The sequence below is a fragment of the Heterocephalus glaber genome, unplaced genomic scaffold (genome assembly GCF_053883595.1).
Source record: "Heterocephalus glaber isolate CG9 unplaced genomic scaffold, H.glaber_assembly_v1.0 deba00000071, whole genome shotgun sequence".
Taxonomy (NCBI): domain Eukaryota; kingdom Metazoa; phylum Chordata; class Mammalia; order Rodentia; family Bathyergidae; genus Heterocephalus; species Heterocephalus glaber.
Window position 1 is genome coordinate 104,542 of NW_028258137.1, and position 17,342 is coordinate 121,883.

The 17,342-nt window shown below is 58.5% G+C and overlaps 2 protein-coding genes across 3 annotated transcripts; both read right to left on the reverse strand.

Annotated features, from left to right (window-relative positions):
- Nucleotides 1-3,547: 3,547 nt before the first annotated feature.
- Tubb3 (tubulin beta 3 class III) lies at nt 3,548-10,018 on the reverse strand. 2 transcript variants are annotated; one of them, XM_087193608.1, is made up of 5 exons: nt 9,404-10,018; nt 7,567-7,631; nt 5,759-5,867; nt 5,214-5,324; nt 3,548-4,965 (listed from the first exon to the last, which is right to left on the reverse strand). In XM_087193608.1, the coding sequence occupies exons 4-5, from the start codon at nt 5,272-5,274 to the stop codon at nt 3,890-3,892; spliced, it is 1,137 nt and encodes a 378-aa protein (XP_087049734.1). In that variant the 5' UTR covers nt 5,275-5,324; nt 5,759-5,867; nt 7,567-7,631; nt 9,404-10,018; the 3' UTR covers nt 3,548-3,889. The 2 variants fall into 2 exon arrangements, with proteins under 2 accessions (XP_087049734.1, XP_004842673.1); XM_004842616.4 differs by lacking the exon at nt 7,567-7,631 and having other exon boundaries at nt 9,934-10,018.
- A 146-nt stretch (nt 10,019-10,164) lies between these two features.
- Nucleotides 10,165-17,254, reverse strand: Mc1r (melanocortin 1 receptor). Its single transcript, XM_021256521.2, has one exon. The coding sequence runs from the start codon at nt 13,375-13,377 to the stop codon at nt 12,421-12,423; it is 957 nt and encodes a 318-aa protein (XP_021112180.1). The 5' UTR covers nt 13,378-17,254; the 3' UTR covers nt 10,165-12,420.
- Between the last annotated feature and the right edge of the window lie 88 nt (nt 17,255-17,342).

Below are 17,342 nucleotides of genomic sequence, written 5' to 3' on the forward strand. Positions count from 1 at the left end.
CTGCCCCTTTTATTTTACTCAGACTACTTAGGGTGGGCCGCACTCACATCCTTAATCCTAGTGTCTCGAGCTTAGCATTGCATCATGAATCCCAGCTTCACGCGCTCTAGATCAAGCCTGTGACCACATGAGGCTTTGGGGGGACATCCAGACCCAAACCATAGCACTAGGCAAACTTTCTACCACTGAGCTACATCCCCTCCCTTTTTAGTTTTGATTTTTTTTTTTTTTTTTTTTTTTGGTACCGGGGATCGAACTCAGATCCTTCCGCTTGCAAGGCAGGCGGTGGAACCACTGAGCTAAATCCCCGGCCCCTAGTTTTGATTTTGAGATAGGGTCTCCTGAGTTGCCCCGGCTGGCTTCAAGCCCGTGGCCCTCCTGCCTCAGCCTCCTGAGAAGCTGGGATGATAGGCATTCACCATTATGTCCAGCACAGTTGGATTTTTTGTCCCTACCAAGGAGTTGTAAATTGCAACCGATTTACTACTTCATTGCAGACAGTCACTTGGAGGCAACTCTTTTTTGCAACCTCTAAGATATCATTGCTGTCACATTAAAATTATGGGAGGTGGGCTGGGGTGTAGCTCTGTGGTACAGCACTCACCTAGCACAAGCAAGGCCCCAGGCACAAAGCCCTGGGTTCAATCTTTAGCACCAAACACACACACACACACACACACACAAATTAAATTAAATTACAGGAAGGCCCAGCAAGGCGGCAGGAACATATAGTCCTAGCTCCTTAGGAGGCTGAGGCAGGAGGATTGTTTGAAGCACTTGAACTCAGGACCAGCCTGGGCAGTACAGTGAGACCCTGTCTTAAAAGATAAAATAGGGCCAGGGATTTAGCTCAGTGGTTTCGCCACCTGCTGTGCAAGTGCAAGGACCCGAGTTTGATCTCCAGTACCTAAAATAAAATAAAAGATAAACAGGGGTCATTGTTTTGGACTTAGTTCCTGCACTAGGCCCAACAGACCAGAACAGAGGCACTCATGCTAGGCACTACATGATGAAACTGAGGCTGAAAACAAGCTAGGTTTCTGGAGGACAGGAACATGACAGCACTCTCTTCCTCAACCTTGAGAGGCCAATTCAGATTTATCCAGAAAGCCATTGTCCATGGCTGCATAACAGACCACCCCAAAGCCTAGTGGCCTCCAGCAGGGGCTGTTTTTTTTTTTTTCTTTTGGTACCAGGGATCGAACTCGGGTCCTTGTGCTTGCCCAGCAGGCAGCAAAACCACTGAGCTAAATCCCCACCCCCAGGGACTGTTTCTTATGCCAACAGGTCCTGCAATCAGGAGTTCGGGCCTTAAGTCTGGGCCTGGAAGGTCCTGTGCACATTCCTCCTCTGGCTGAGCTCCTGAGATAGCAGGAGGCCGGGCCGGGTGGTTTCTCCAGTGCTGGGTTGAAGTAGGAGCTTCCTGAGAAGCCAGTGTGTGCGTGTGTGTGTGTGTGTGTGGTGTATGGCCTCCACCTGAATCTGACCTTGGAGCAAAGCGGAAAAGGACTGAAGGACCCAGCAAGAGCAGGGGCAGTTGGGAAGCGACCATGAATGTTACCAAGAGAAGCAATCCATTCTGGCTCAGTTTGGGAGATTGCACTCCATGACTGTGGGTCCACCTTCACTTTGGGGCCTGTCCCAAAGGCAGCAGGTCATGGCAGGGAGCTCAGGGGAGAGCAGACCCACATACTTTGTAGCCAGTACCAAAGCAAGATCTCCCGCCAGGCCCTACCTCTTGGTCGGAGAAGTTACAGCGAGCCAGGTCCCAGGGGAGACATCTGCCATCTCTGAGCACCCAGCCCACACACACTGCCCTTCGGGTCACACTCGGGCATGGGCCTGCCCACCTGGGTGGCCCACCCTGAGTGCTTAGGGATGGTGAAGGAGAGTGGTGTGAACAGGGAGAGCTGGGGGTGGCTGTTCACGAACCCCGCCACCTCACACAGACGGGACTGACAGGGCTCACCAGGAGCAGGAACAGACAGGAAGTGGCTGCAGACTCAGCAAGGTGTCAGACATGGCGGGAGAGGCGGGCATCTGTGCAATCCTAGAATGCTGGAGGTAGGTATGTTAGCATTCCATTGCTGAAACAAAATACCTGAGAAAACCAGTTTAAAAGGAGGGAAAAGTTGGGCGTAGCAGGACCTTGGGAGGCTGAGGCAAGAGGGTCACAAGCTCAAACCCAGCCTGGGCAATTTGATGGTTTCCTGATGCCCTAACTCAAGAGCAAACGGATCTTAAACCCAGCAGTCCTCAACACCATAGGTGGATGGATAGATGATGATAGATGGATGATAGATGATAGACAGATGGGTGGGTGGGCAGACACCTTGGCTCATGGCTCCAAGCGTTTCAGGCATGGTTGTGCAGCTCTGTTGCTTTGGATTTGTGGTGAGATCACACTTCATGGTGGGCTGTGTGGCAGAGGACACTTGTGCACCTCAAAGCAGCTAGAAAGCGAAAGAGGAAGAATGTGGCCCTATGTTCCCTTCAAGGGCACCACCAGGAACCCTACTGTGCCCACCAACCCGATAGCCCTGCAGGCTGGGGCCACTGGCCTTTGGGGACATTGAAGATCCAAACCATTACATGAAGCCAGTCAGACTTGCTGTGAGAGGAAGCCCAAGGCAAAATGTTAGACCCTGTAGTCACCCAGCCAGCACTGTGGGATGTGGGGAAATCAAGTTAACCCAGGATGAGTTGTGTTTTAGGTCACTAAGTCTTAGGGTGATTTGAGCTAAATGAAACACTGCAGTGCCCATCTGTGTCCCCATCCATATGGGACACCACAGCCAGCATCGCAGACATAGGCCCCTTGTGGGCTCAGTGCCCTCGACCACTTCCTCTGCACAGCCAGCCACATCGCAGGGTCATACAGGAAGGGGCTGCCTGCACTGAAGCCACTTTTGAGGTATGGCCAAGCATAGTGCAGGGACTGAGGTTTGACACCCGCCGTGGCTCTCAGGGAGCGGCCACAAGGAGGCTTGCAGAGAAGTCTAGGCTCAGGCCAGCGATCTGCATCCACTGTAGGCTCCTGGGCAGCGGTGAGCTTCAGCTTTCTACCCTGTCGGAGGAGGTGGGGTGCTGAGTGAGCATTTTTTCTGGCAATGCTGACTCCAGGGGCCTGTGCCACTGGACGCTGGGCGTCCTGCAGTGCCCAGTGACGACCGGAAGGGGGCGAACAGAGCAAGTGCATCCCTGGTCCGTTGGCCACACCCCAGCTCCTTCCCCACCCCCCCAGGTTTTCTCCAGGGGATGGTCGGGTTGCCCTTCCTGGCCTCCCCAGTTCATGCTGGGCTCTGCCCTGGTGGGGCATCCTGCACCTCCCATCCAGCAGCCAGCTGATCAGGAACAGCCCTGAGCCCGAGTGTGGGCTTGTTCCCGAGTCACGTGATGCAACAGGATTCCCCATGGGGCTTATCCAGTCACCGCCTCGCCCTCTTCATGGAGGAGCCCCCAGGGCTGTGCTTTGCGATGGCGGCCTGCCTCTCCTCATTCCTCTGGGCCCAGCTTGCCATAACAAGGAATCTCAGGCACTAGGCACTGGTTTCTGACAGCAATAGATTTATTAAGTATCCCCCCAAAATATAAACACAACCAGTAAAAAACAAACCATGAAACATCAGGCTTGGAGCCACAATAAAACAGACCAAGAGCAACAGGAAACAGAGGTGACCTACTGGGGCGGGCAGAGCCACATGGACTCGTGGGGTGGGGTGGGGTGGCCATAAATACTGAGGAGCCTAACTCAGGAGCCCTGGAGTGCTGGGATGAGCTGGTGGGAAGCAAAGCTGGGGCAGTGTTGGTAACTAGACGGCTCTGGGGCAGAAGCTGCTTGTCACGGCCCTGGCTGCCGCATGGCCCCAAACACCAGCTGTGAGCAGCTTCACTTGGGGCCCTGGGCCTCAGATTCCTCGTCGTCGTCTTCATACATCTCGCCCTCCTCCTCGGCCGTGGCGTCCTGGTACTGCTGGTACTCGGATACCAGGTCGTTCATGTTGCTCTCGGCCTCGGTGAACTCCATCTCGTCCATGCCCTCGCCCGTGTACCAGTGCAGGAAGGCCTTGCGCCGGAACATGGCTGTGAACTGCTCCGAGATGCGCTTGAACAGCTCCTGGATGGCCGTGCTGTTGCCGATGAAGGTGGAGGACATTTTGAGCCCACGAGGCGGGATGTCGCACACGGCCACCTTGACGTTGTTGGGGATCCACTCCACGAAGTAGCTGCTGTTCTTGCTCTGGATGGCCAGCATCTGCTCATCCACCTCCTTCATGGACATGCGGCCCCGGAAGACGGTGGCCACTGTCAGGTAGCGGCCATGGCGCGGGTCACAGGCGGCCATCATGTTCTTGGCGTCAAACATTTGCTGGGTGAGCTCAGGTACCGTGAGGGCGCGGTACTGCTGGCTGCCCCGGGCAGTGAGCGGGGCAAAGCCGGGCATGAAGAAGTGCAGGCGGGGGAAGGGCACCATGTTCACCGCCAGCTTGCGCAGGTCGGCATTGAGCTGGCCCGGGAAGCGCAGGGAGGTGGTGACGCCGCTCATGGTGGCCGACACCAGATGGTTGAGGTCCCCGTAGGTGGGCGTGGCCAGCTTGAGGGTGCGGAAGCAGATGTCGTACAGCGCCTCGTTGTCGATGCAGTAGGTCTCGTCGGTGTTCTCCACCAGCTGGTGGATGGACAGGGTGGCGTTGTAGGGCTCCACCACGGTGTCCGACACCTTGGGCGAGGGCACCACGCTGAAGGTGTTCATGATGCGGTCGGGGTACTCCTCGCGCACCTTGCTGATGAGCAGGGTGCCCATGCCCGAGCCCGTGCCGCCACCCAGCGAGTGGGTCAGCTGGAAGCCCTGCAGGCAGTCGCAGTTCTCACACTCCTTCCGCACCACGTCCAGGACCGAGTCCACCAGCTCCGCGCCCTCTGTGTAGTGGCCCTTCGCCCAGTTGTTGCCAGCACCACTCTGACCTGTAGGGAAGGAAGGAGGAGGTGGTGGGTACAACCCAGGCCTTCCTGATCCCCCCTCTGCAGAGTGCTGGGCTCTCAGCTCCGTGATGCCCAGTGTCAAGGGTGGAATCAAGAACCTGGGGGCGCGAGCCAGCCTTGGCCCACCTCCCTCCACCTGGCTTGCTGGAAGCATCGATGGCAACCCCAGAACCCCTGGATGTGCCCTGCTCAGGCTGCTGCCACTGGACCTTGGGGCAGAGCAAACTTACCAAAGATGAAGTTGTCCGGCCGGAAGAGGTGCCCAAAGGCCCCCGACCGAACGCTGTCCATGGTCCCAGGCTCCAGGTCCACCAGGATGGCTCGAGGCACATACTTGTGAGCTGAAAGGAGAGGGGTTCAGGGACACAAGCCACACAAGGATGGGGCTCCCCTCCTGCCCTGTGAACCCTATCTGTGGGCTGGCAGCACCTATCACCCTACAGCTGGGACCCACGATGAGCTTCAGCCTCACCCCTGAGTCACAGGGTCCTGTGGGCAGGTAATGTCTCACCAGTGTACCATGGAAATCACATCGTACGACTGGGCAAACGGCCTCTGCCCGAGCCCTGTGCTCCCATGACCCCCAGGTTGCAGCTGCCACATGTATGTAGCTCTCACTCTGTGGTGACTGTCACCGTGGCCTCCTGTCTGTGCTCTGAGTCTGGCTGCCCCATCTCCGGTCTCGCCTGCTGGCCTCTTGGGCCACCTCCTGGGGTGGGGGTGCCACTGCTCTGCCCATCCAGTGCCCCCCGGGTCAGGGCCAGCAGGTGCTCACAGGAGGCCTCATTGTAGTAGACACTGATGCGCTCCAGTTGCAGGTCCGAGTCCCCCACGTAGTTGCCGCTGGGGTCTATGCCATGCTCATCGCTGATAACCTCCCAGAACTGCAACACAGATGGAGAAGTTGGTGGGTGGCCACAAAAACCTTTCCTCCCTGCAGCTTCACAGCCCTTGGCATAAAATTCACGCCTGGGCTCCGCTGGCCTCATCGAGGGGCTCCAGAAAGAGCCTTGTGTTGTCTGCATGTCCAGGCTGCCCAGTGCACCCAGGGGCCCTCAGTGTCAGTACTGTCCAGGGATGGGGGGTCCAGTAACATCTGGAACATCGCTGGCCCCAGCCAGTGGGTTCACAGGGACCCTGAGAGCCAGTCACACCAGGTATCTGATGCTGGGTCTGCAGAGATCGCCCTGCACATCCACATGGAATCTGGCAACTCAAAGGCTCATTTTCTCACCACCTGTGGCATAGCAGTGAGGCCCAGCCCCACCTCGTCCCAGCAGCATGGCTATGGGCAGGTCACAAGGAGTCGCTGAGCCCTGGTGTCAGAGGGCAGAGCCTCTGCTCTCAACCCAGGGACATTTCCTTGGGACCAGGGCCTGCTAGGCTACCATAGTCACATGTTGCATGACCTCCAGGCCACAAACACCTCCTTATGCCCGGGACACTCTTCAGAGCTGAAGTAACTTGGGATGCATTAATGGTATGAGGCTTTGATAAAATTTTTTTTAAAAGGGCCTCTACTTAGCAGTCAGGTGCTGGTGGAAAGATTGCTCTCCAAACAAATCAGGCTAGGGGGCTGGGAATTTAGCTCAGCAGTTCCGCTGCCTCCCCTGAAAGGGCAAAGACCCAAGTTCTATCCCTGGTACTCCGCCCCCTGCCCCCAAAAATCAGGGTAGGAAACAGCTTGCTGGCATTCACATACTTCGATGTCTGACAGGGAAGCTGTGCCTGGGACACGGTCCCAGACCCAAGGGACTTTTCTCCTTGCTACCCTCACTGCTGCTGGAATTCTGTCATGTACATATTAGCTTTTAAAAACTATTAGCTTAAAGTTAATGTTTAAAAAACCTAAAGTATGGGCCGGGGATTTAGCTCAGTGGTTTCGTCACCTGCTGCACAAGTGCAAGGACCCAAGTTCGATCCCCAGTATGAAAATAAATACATAAATAAAAAACCTAAAGTAGGGCTGGGAATTTAGCTCAGTGGTTCTGCCACCTACCTCGAAAGCACAAGGTCCACAGTTTGATCCCTGGTACCAAAAAACCCCCCAAAAAACCCTAAAGTTAAAAAAAAACAACAAAAACCTAAAGTGCTTGAACCAATTACTATAAAACATATAGGGGTCTGGTGGTTTATCCTAAGGGACTGTTTACAGAGGTCACTCAGCAAGGGTGGGGCTGGACTTCATTCCCTTTTTTGTGTATTTGGTCATCCTTAAGTTTTCCCTTTTTTGTGTGTGGTACCAAGGATCGAACTCACAACCATGCACTTGCAAGGCAGGCACGGCACCACTGAACTAAATTTCTTGCCCCTGTTTTGTTTTTATGAGATGGTTTCGCTATGTAATTCAGGCTGGCCTCGAAGTCAATGATCCTCCTGCCTCAGCCGCCCAAGTGCTGGGACTACAGGCATGAGCCACCCCTCCTGGGTTGTTTCAATTTTTTACAGAGAAAATATATTAACAATTGCTTTTGCATAAAATTAATGAAAATGTAATTTAAAATGGTATCAGTAAAACTCACGATATAACAGTTATAAATAATGGACGAGTGGATCCCAGGCCCCGGGCCTAGTCTCTCTTACCGACCCTAGGGTCTGTTGCAGGCCCGGGCAGCGCTGTCCGAGGTGCTGACTCTGTTTTGCCCGAACTAGGACCCGGAAGACAACGGGAGTGAAGGAGGGCAGCTGACTCAAGCTTCCCAGGCCCCAGTGTCCTCCGGGAGGCCCGTCGGGGAGCAGGGAGGGGCGTGGCAGAGGCCCCGCCCAGCAATGGGGGAGGGCCCACTCCTCCGAGGCTGGCAGGCGCAGACAAAGACGCCTGCAAGACCCCTGCAGGGCGGCTCGGGAGAATGGGGTGGGGCCCAGGCCCCAGCCAAGGGAACCACGGGGTAGGGGCCCAGTGTCATCTGCCTCCTACCCACCCTAACTGCCCCAGCCTGCAATCCTGGGCAAGGGGCCAACTCCCATAGCTTCAGGGGTCTCACTCTGGGGGCGGGTAACACCCACTTCTTCCACCACAGTGCCCCCCCCCAACACGCAGGGGTGAAGGCCAGGCGTCCCTAATGCTGGACGCCGGGCCCCACCCTAACCCCAGGCAGCACCCAAAGAGCCGCAGGCAGAAGCGGCCCTCCCCAGCCCAAGGGCAGCAGCAGCTCCTGGTGATGGGGGAAACACGGCCCTCCACTCACAGTGGAGCACACATATTCGCACCCCACACTCAGTTATCAGAGTGGCCGGGAAAGCTTTACTGCCTGGGACAGGTGCAGAGACAGGCCTGGGGCGTCCAGCTGGCCTCTGGGGACTGTCCAGGGCAGGAGAGGCAGCCAGTAACTGTGCAAAGGCCAGCAGTGGCAAAGGAAGGCATGGATCCTCTCCAAGAAAATTCACCTGTCTGCTGTTGTCATTGTTACAAAAGATCAGGGTTTTTTGTTCACTGGGGATTGAACCAGGGCTTTCCATTGAGCTACATCCCCAGTCCTTTATTTTTTGAGAGAGTCTCAGTTCCCCAGGCTGGGCTCAAACTTACGATCCTCCTGCCTCAGCCTTCCAGAGTGCTGGGATTACAGGTGTGCACAATCACACCCAGCTATTAACATTCTGAGCAAACATAAATTAAGAATAGTTCAAAAGGAATAAGGGCCCAAGTGACGAGAAAAACAAGTCAGGCAAGAGCACTGTCCAGTTTTCGGATGCTGCTCTGCCCAGCTAGCCCACGGCGGTTGGAGTGGGGTCTGGGGTGGCCCCGATTTCCAGCCCTGAGCGCTAGCCTGACGTGAGCCTAGGTGGGATCACAGTGCTGGGCCGGGCCAGGCACAGAGACAGGGTCCCCAGGCCAGGAGCAGACGCTCTGGGCAGGCCAGGCCCCAGTGACCGGCGAATGAGTCCTCAGCTCCTCCCCCAGGCCAGGCCAGCTGTCAGCCACCGCCCCGGGAGTCCTGATTTGATCTGAGGCTCCTGGCCCTCAACCGCCCCTCCCCCACCCCATCCTGAAGCAGGCGCAGCTGTCTCCTCCGTGATTGGGGAGTCTCCGGGCAAACACCTCCACCCTAGAGCCAAACTTGCAATTTACATGTCAGCCACGTGGCCGCCCCAGCCCCCGGTAATTAGCTTTTTTGTTCCAGCCTGGTTTCCATGGCAACAGTCTCCAAGAAGTCTGCCTAGCCCTTCCCTCCAGGACGTCTTCTCTGAGAGCTGGGTCCCTGGCCACGGTCCTGACAAAGCCCCGGGCCTCACATTGTTCCCAGGCGGGCCGGCACTTCCGCCCAGCCCCAACCCCAGCTCGGGAGTCGTCTGGGGGGGACAGCCGTGGGAGCCCTGGCCCTGTCTTCACTTGCTGTGTGACCTTGAGCAAGGGACAGCCTCCAGGGATGGGGACAGGACAGCTGCGGGAATCTGGGCGGGGTGAAGTCACCTCCCGAACCTCGCAGTCACTGCACCAAGCCTCTCCTGCGTGGCCTGCGTCCGTGGGGCGGGCTGAGCGTGGAGCGAAGGCCGGCAGTGCAGCCCAGCCCAGCCGAGGCTTTATTCTCAGGTCCAGGCTCGCGGGGCCGGGTGGGCTTGGCCAGCAGGGGGGTGCGGGGAGTCCGGCCTGGACCAAGGTCATCGGGCAGCCCGACCGTCCCACAAAGGGAAGGCAGGCGGGCGGGAGAGGCAGGCGTCCCTGCAGAGGGGTCAGCGCTGCACCGGGCCCCACCCATCTGCCCCCTCCCGCCCAGCTGAACTGCGGCCGGATCAGGGCCACGCCCGGGCGCCGACCTAGCCGAGGTCCTCGCTACACCGGGCAGCCGCGTCACCTGGGCGGGGGAGGAGGGCGCGCGGGGCGCGGGGCGGGGCTCGGGTCCTTTGTTCCGGTCCCGCGCGGGGCGCGGCCCGCGTAGCACGGCGCCCCCCCCCTCCTCGGCCCTTCCCCGCTCCCTCCTCGGTCCCGGGGCGCAGGGTGGGCGGCCTCACCTTGGCCCCGATCTGGTTGCCACACTGGCCGGCCTGGATGTGCACAATCTCCCTCATGCTGGCTGCGGGCTCGCACGCTGCGGAGGATCAGAGGACCTGGGCGCGCGCACTTATAGTGGCGGCCTCTCCCCCACCCGCGCACGACCAATCGGGTCCTGGCCGCAGAGCCGAGGCTCCGCCCCAGCGCTCACGCGCCGCCAATCGAGTCCCGATCCCCACCCCCCAGCCACGGCCGCCGCGCCCGGCGCGGCCGCGCCTTCCCCCACCACTCATCCCGCCCGGGAGGGCGGGGGCCCTCGGGTGCGGGCTCCGCGAAGGACAATGGCACTTGTCGGTCTCTCTCCACGCCCGCTGGACCCCGTGCGGTGGAGGGGGGACAGGGAAACCTGGAGCTGAGCCTGGATCCACAGGAAAGCAGAGCTCAGGCAGGGCCACCTTCCCCTGCTCGGAGGGCGCTACCCGCCCTGCCCCCGGGGGCTGCCAGAGGATGGGAGGCCTGGGGGGCGAGGGTGCCAGCCGGCCTCTGAGAACGCAGCTTCGCGGTTGTCCTCGAACCAGAGCCAGGCAGCGGCCTGACGGGTGGGGGAGGAGGTGGCTGCCTGACTCATCCCTGATGTCACCTGCTCCGTGGACTCGGGTGCGAGCGAGGGCGCCCCTTGAACGGGGACTGCGGAGGGGGAGGGGCGGGACGGGGCGGGGCCGACGTGGGGCACACAGCCGGCTGAGTGCGCCCCTTGACTAAGGCCTCGGACTTCCGCCGCAGCTCTCCTTCGGTAGACGGATGCGCGGCCTGGCTCACAGCGGGGCAGGGAGAGCAGGCCCAAGTCGGGTCTGGGCAGGACTGGGGTCTACGCAGGCTGAGCCGTGGTCTGGGGAGAGGCTGGCATTTGCCTCTAGAACGGAGCCTTTTGTCTGTAGCGGCGCCCCGCCCCGCCCCGCCCCGCCCCCGCCCCGAGTGGCGAGGTGGCTTTCCTTGCTGGGCTTCCAGCTGTCCCTGTTCAAGGAGTCGGGAGTGCGCATTTGGCTGTGCCTCCTTGTCTGAGCAAGGGTAGAGGCTTGGAAGCATCCGTAGGCCTGGGCCGCCTCCCTGCCTTAGTGGCATTGGGCCAAGCCCGCTCCTCGTCCCCAGAGCTCCGGTGCCAGGCTGAAGGCTGACTCACTGCTCTGTCTCCCTAGCCTTTCCGGGAAGCAGCTCCCAGCCCTGAGGCCGACAGTCGGGGCTGTGGCTGACAGCACAGCTTGGGTGGGGGCTGGCAAAAAAGCTTCCTACTAGAGACAGCACCATCTTAGCCTCTGCTGAGCCTGCCCCAGGGCAGAGGTTGGCTGAGTGCTCAGCATCTGTGGAGGAAACTGAGGTGGGCTCTGCAGAGAGAGGCTGGGGTTGGGCACAGGAAGGGCCGGATGCCTGTCCCCAGCACCAGACGGTACAGTTCAACCCTGGTGCCTGAGTGGGGGTCTCTATACTCTGCCCAGAGCCCGGGGTCCTTTGGTACTGTGACTTCCTCACCTGGGCACGTGGGCCACGGCTTGCAGGACCTTTTCTCCCATCCTGATTTCCATCCTGTCTTCCTCTCACCCATACCTCAGTCAACTTCTGGAAGGAGCCGGGAGGATGGTGAGGTGACTGCCAGGAGCACATTTATTACCAACCTTCCTGGCCCCGGTGCCCCAGGCCCCTGTCCCAGATGGGCCTGCAGTCTCTGTGGCAGCCAGCCTCTACAGCTTCTGCTGATGCAGCACAGGACAGGATCTCTAGCTGTCTGCCCTCTGGAAGGGTCAGAGCAGCTCCTCTGTGCAAAGCAGGTATCCTGTGAATCCTGTCCCTCTGCAGAAGTGGCATCCGCTGCCGGGCTGTGGCTGGATCTTCCTGGTCAGGTCCCTCGAAGGAGCAGTCCTCCTTCCCCTCGACTCTTACAGCTCTTCCAACTCAGACTTCTTGTCCGGAGGGCTTGTCACAGCCCCAAGAGTTGGCGGCAAACTCTGGGCGGGGAGCTGGGTTTGGTGGGGCAAAAGGGAAGGCTGAGGGAGGAGGATAAAAAAAGTTTGAGCCCAGCCTGGGAAATTTAGTGACTTAGCAAGACCCTCTCTCAAAAAAGTAAAAAATAAAGGGCTGAAGACATAGATCAGTGCAAAAGCACTGGTTTCAATCCCTAGCTCTCTCACACACACAGAAAGAAGCCAAAATCCTGAGGGGGTGGTGAGTGTTGCCTCCTCCTAGGGTGGAGCAGGAGCTCTCCAGGAGGAAGGTCTCCCCAGGAGCCTAGGCTCTGCCCAGGTGTCTGGCACCCAAGCCCCAACCAGCCCCGCTTCCTCCCTTCCCTACGATTGCTACTGTAAAGCTCTTGCCTGCCGGGCCACACTCACCCTCTCTGTAGTCCCAGACCTTTTGAGATTGTCCTATCCACCAGGAAGGACAGGACACCGTGACCAAATATTACCATCTCCCTCTGTTCAGCACCCTGGCCTGAGATGGAGATTGCCCTCCGCTCAGGGGGAGCAGCACACCAGCACCTCCTTGAGTGTCCTGCAGAGCTCTGGGCTGCGGAAGGCATAGATGAGGGGGTCCACGATGGAGTTGCACATGATGAGCACCAGAAAGAGATTGAAGTTCTGGAAGACACAGCTGCAGGCAGGGTGTTGGGGGCAGAGGATGACAAGAGTGAGATGCAGGAAGAAGGGGCCCCAGCACAGGAAGAAAATCCCCAGGAGGATGGTCAGGGTGGCAGCCCCCTTGAGGCAGAAGCCCTGAAGGACTGGGTGCTGCCTCTTGTGGAGCTGGGCGATGCCCCAGGCATGCTGCCAGGCTCGGGTGAGCATGTGCACGTACAGAATCGCCATGAGAGCCAGCATGGCGAGGAAGAAGATGACCAGGCACAGCAGCACAGCAGTGTGCTTGTAGTAGGTAATAAAGAGGGTGCTGGAGAGGACACTGGCCACCCAGATGGCTGCGATGGCCCGCTGGGACCGAGACAGTGTCACAATGCTGTGATAACGCAGTGTGTAGAAGATGGAGATGTAGCGGTCCACAGCAATGGCGCCAAGAAAGCAGAGGCTGGACATCATAGAGCTGCAGATGAGCACATCAATTAAGTTGTCCAGCTGTGGCACTACAGTGGCCCAGGTCACCAGGGTACCTGCCTCCAGTAGCAGGATGATAGCTGTCTCTAGCACGATGCTGGAGCTCACCAGCAGGTCGGACAGGGCCAGGCAGCAGATGAAGCAGTACATGGGGGAGTGCAGGTTACAGTTCTTAACGATGGCGACCACCACCAGCACATTCTCCACCAACCTGACCAGCCCCAGGCCAAGGAAGAGCCCATCAGGGATGGACACGTGCAGGCACCCAGGTCCCGTGTGGTTGCCAGGCAACCTGAGGAGTGGGGTGGCTGAGGGGGTAGCATTGAGGGAGCCCAGCATCCTCCTCAGGGGCTCTTGTATGGGCATAGTCCTGTCCCAGCACAGGAAGGGGCAAGCAGAGTCCTAAATTCCAGCTAGCATCACTCCAGGCATCCCACTCAGCTCATGGTGTCTTGCACACCTGCCTCCATCCATCTGGGGGCTCCAGAGTGGCTGTCACTCACCCTCTGCATGGCAGGACAAAGGTTGGCCCAGGCATGGCCCAGACAGGTCTGACACTCCCTGGCCAGGCCCCTGAGCTCTGCAGAGGCCCTCTGGTCACAGATTCTCATTCACAACCTCACGCCCAAAGGGCATGAACTTGGTTCTTGGCCACCCTCCCCACCTCTTCCCAGGAGGCCCCTCAGGACCAGACACATTTCTGAGTGACTCCGTCCCTGCCTTGCTGGGCCAGGGCTGGGCTGAGGGTCTGGGAAGAATGGAGCCTTTCTCTGCATCTTTAAAGTCATCCCGAGGCCTCGCCTACTGCAGGCGACCACATGATGGGCGTGGGTGGGACGTGTGTATGGGGGTGCTGCTCATGCTCCCAAGCACTCCTGCCTGCTGCAGGGGGCATGGGCGGCACTCGGTGTGGCCCACAGGCCCCTGGGCCCACAGCTGCTCCTGCACCTCCTCTTCACATTCAAAGCCTCTGCAGACTGACCGGACCTCCACAGCACCTGCCCTGGCTCCTCACTCCTCCCTCCCCACACTGCTCTGATTGGCCTGCCCAGGCCCCAGCACCATCCCACTGTTCCTTCCTTTAGGCTCAAGGTTAGTAGGCAGCACTGTTCACTTCCAGCCTGGGCAACGTGTACCATGGCAACAGAGCTGCTGAACTTGAAGGTAGACTTGGAGGCTGGGCCAGGAAGAAATTCTAAACATAATTGAAGGGCCGGGGATTTAGCTCAGTGGTTCCAGCACCGCCTCCGAAGCACAAGGTCCCTGAATTTGATCCCCGGTACCAAAAAAAAAAAAAATGATAATAATAATTGAAATCTCACAGTGGACACTGCAGGAGACCCAGCCAGGGCCGAAGTTGACAGGCTCCACCACCTCTCAGCAGGGATGGGCGGGCTCTGGAGCGGCTGCCCTGGTGCAGCCCTACAGAGCCTCTGCGCCCCAGCCCTGCCAGGCAAGCAGCAACCCCTTCCTTTGTGCTGGCCAGGGTGCCGCCACTTCCTGGGAGCCGATGGCCAGAGGGCATCCCAGTAACGTCCCGCAGGACCCTTCAGTCCCATCATGCTCTTGCTTATCACGGGGCACTGGGATGCAGCTGCCTGCCCCTCCCCAGCGGTGCCCCATTTCCTGTGGAGGGAGAACACCCAGGCCCTGAAGCCAGGAACTCAGCAGGCAGAGCTCTCGCCGCCATCTCCGCGGTCAGTGGTCAGCAGTTGGGAGAAGCAACACGAGCACTTTCTCACAGGAGCTGTGTCTGGGACAGCAAGTGTCCTCCCGATGGAGGGGGTGGTGCTTCCTACTCACAGGTGGGTACATCAAAGCAGAGGACGACAGTAAGCCAGGCTTGAAGGAGTCGTCAGTGTTTTCAAAGTGTTTGTGCCTGTGCTATTGATGTTAAAATCCATTCTGAGCCACCATGTGCTACATACCTTTAATCCCAGCACTCTGGGAGGCTGAGGCAAGAGTACTGCAAGTTCTAGCATAGATGGGGCAACTTAGTGATTTACAGACCCTGTCCCAAAATAAAAAATAAAAACAGGGCTGAGGCTGTAGCTCAGGGTGAAGGCTCTGGGTTCAATCCCAGTACCACCCTTCTCCCCCAAAGAAACAAAAAACAAGTTCTCGCTCTCCCCGACTCAAGTGCCAGCCAGTTTCTGCGATACCCTGACCATTCACACCACGACCACCCAAGAGCACGTGCAGCAGCCACTGAGAAATATCGATTGCTCCTTGCTTCTGCACTGAGACTTGCAAAGCTTTCCCAGATGACAGATTGCAGGACAGTTCCCCTGCCCAACACAGCCCAGAGCACAGCTACCAAGCCTGCCCAAGAGCAGCAGCCTGGCCTCTGAGGCCCCACTCAGCTTGCCTCCCATGGATGTCACCTGAGTGGAACATTCTAGCTGCACACTGCTCACACTGAGCTCATTGCCACTGCTGCAGTTGATTAAAGGCCACCCCCCACCCTGTGGTGCTCAGTGTTCATGGCATGGACAGAGGATGCAGGGCTCTGCCTGGCTTCAGGCCACTCCTGCTGGATGGGCTGGCACCCCCCTCTGGTCACATAAGCTGCTGGGTGACAGTTGGCTGTGGAACTGTATGGCACAAAGGTTCTCTCCAGCTTAGCAGATGTGGTCAAACCCCCTTCCATGAGTGGAGCAGCCCTTCCGTGCCCTCTTGCAACTCACTGAGGAAGACAGGGGCCAGTGTGGAGGCTGGTGCTGCACACCCTCCTCCCTAGTCTGGTCCCAAAGGGTTACCCTCACGGTGCTCTAGAGGAGCTCCCCAGGGGACCGAAGGGCAGGCGTGACAAGGAGGCAGGGCCACTGCAGGGATCAGTGCCAGCTCCATCAAAGAGGCCTTTGAGATGGCTGTGGTCAACCGGCCCCTCCCTAGCTGGACTTCAAAAGGCACGAGCACCGAGGCCTCTGGCAGGGTAACCACACATCCTTCCTCCTGCAACCCAGCTCTCACACCGGAAAGGGGGCGCCCCTGCCTGAGACCCCCGTGTGGGTCACACTGGGTGCACCTGTGGGCGGTTCCTGTGAAAAGTCTGTTCTGATTTGGTCCTGAGGAAGCAGGGAGGTAACAAATCAGGCCTGGGATTATGTGATCATATGAACCGGATGCCCTGGAGCTGAGGGGAGCTCAGTTTATCTCCTACTGGAGACGAAGGGCACACGGCACATGCCCCTTCCTTGGCCCGTGGCACACACAACACAGTGCTGTAAGGGAGTTATCCTGGTGAGTGACTGCACCCTGGCTTGTGGCAGGGATGGGTGCACTTGTACCAGGGTGAGTCCCTGCCTGAGGAGCAGGGCCTGGCTGGCCCCTGGCTCTGCTTCCCTTATGAAGGCCCCAGTGACCTCAAACAGCCACAAGCCCAAGCTCCTCTCCTCAGTGCCGTGGGCCGAGCCAGAGGATGGCCCTTCGTCTCTTCCCTGCTTCCTTTCACTCATATTGTAGACCCCTGAGGGCACAACCCTGGGAGAGTTACCCGTATCCTGCCATTCCCTTCCTCCCCATGCCCACTATGTTCCACCTAGGCCACAGAGGGCACGTAGCACTATTTGCCCCGCCTTCTCTTCCTGTTTGCCTTCCACTATAAATAAAGAACACGTGGTGCTCCAGGCGGCCATTAGCTCCCGACAAGCTATGGTTCCGCCTGGTCCCAGCTAAGAGTAACCTCGGTCATAGTCATCTTTCTTCATCCCGGCTTTGGACCCTACGCTGTGCAGGTCGAGGTACCTCAGGAGGCTGGGGCATGAAGCCTTGGTTGGAGCTCCCTGTCTGTGGGTGCCAGTCAGGTCTCCAAATCCCCACGCTCCTGGCTCGGTGGGAAACGGTGCAATGGAGCAGCATGGAGCCTCTGTTGAGGCTGACAGTGCCAGGAGGAGCCAGGACTCACTGCAGCCCTGGGCCTGGCAGACCAAGCCTTACTGTGGCTAGGATTAGAGGAAGGTAACCTGGCTGTCTTCATTCATCAATGTTTGCACAAAACTGCTTCAACCGAAGCAGTCCTGATCGAGCACTGCTGACTTCACACCCCATCAGGGACAGGCCTGGGAACAAGCAGTGTCCCCAGGGCCTGGGTGCATCCCTGGATCACTGTCCCTAGAACACTGGCTCTTCACTGTAGAGTTCATTGTCTCCTGGTTACACATGGCAGCTGCGGCTCCAGACATCACATCACCATTGCTCGGGAAGCACCTCTGCTCCACGCTTGAGCCCCTACACCCTCCAGCAGCAGCTCACAGGGCCTTGAGATTCAGCAGGGACCCACACTGGGGACCCAGTGGCAACCCTGCTGTGCTGCCCATCTGGTTCTGGGA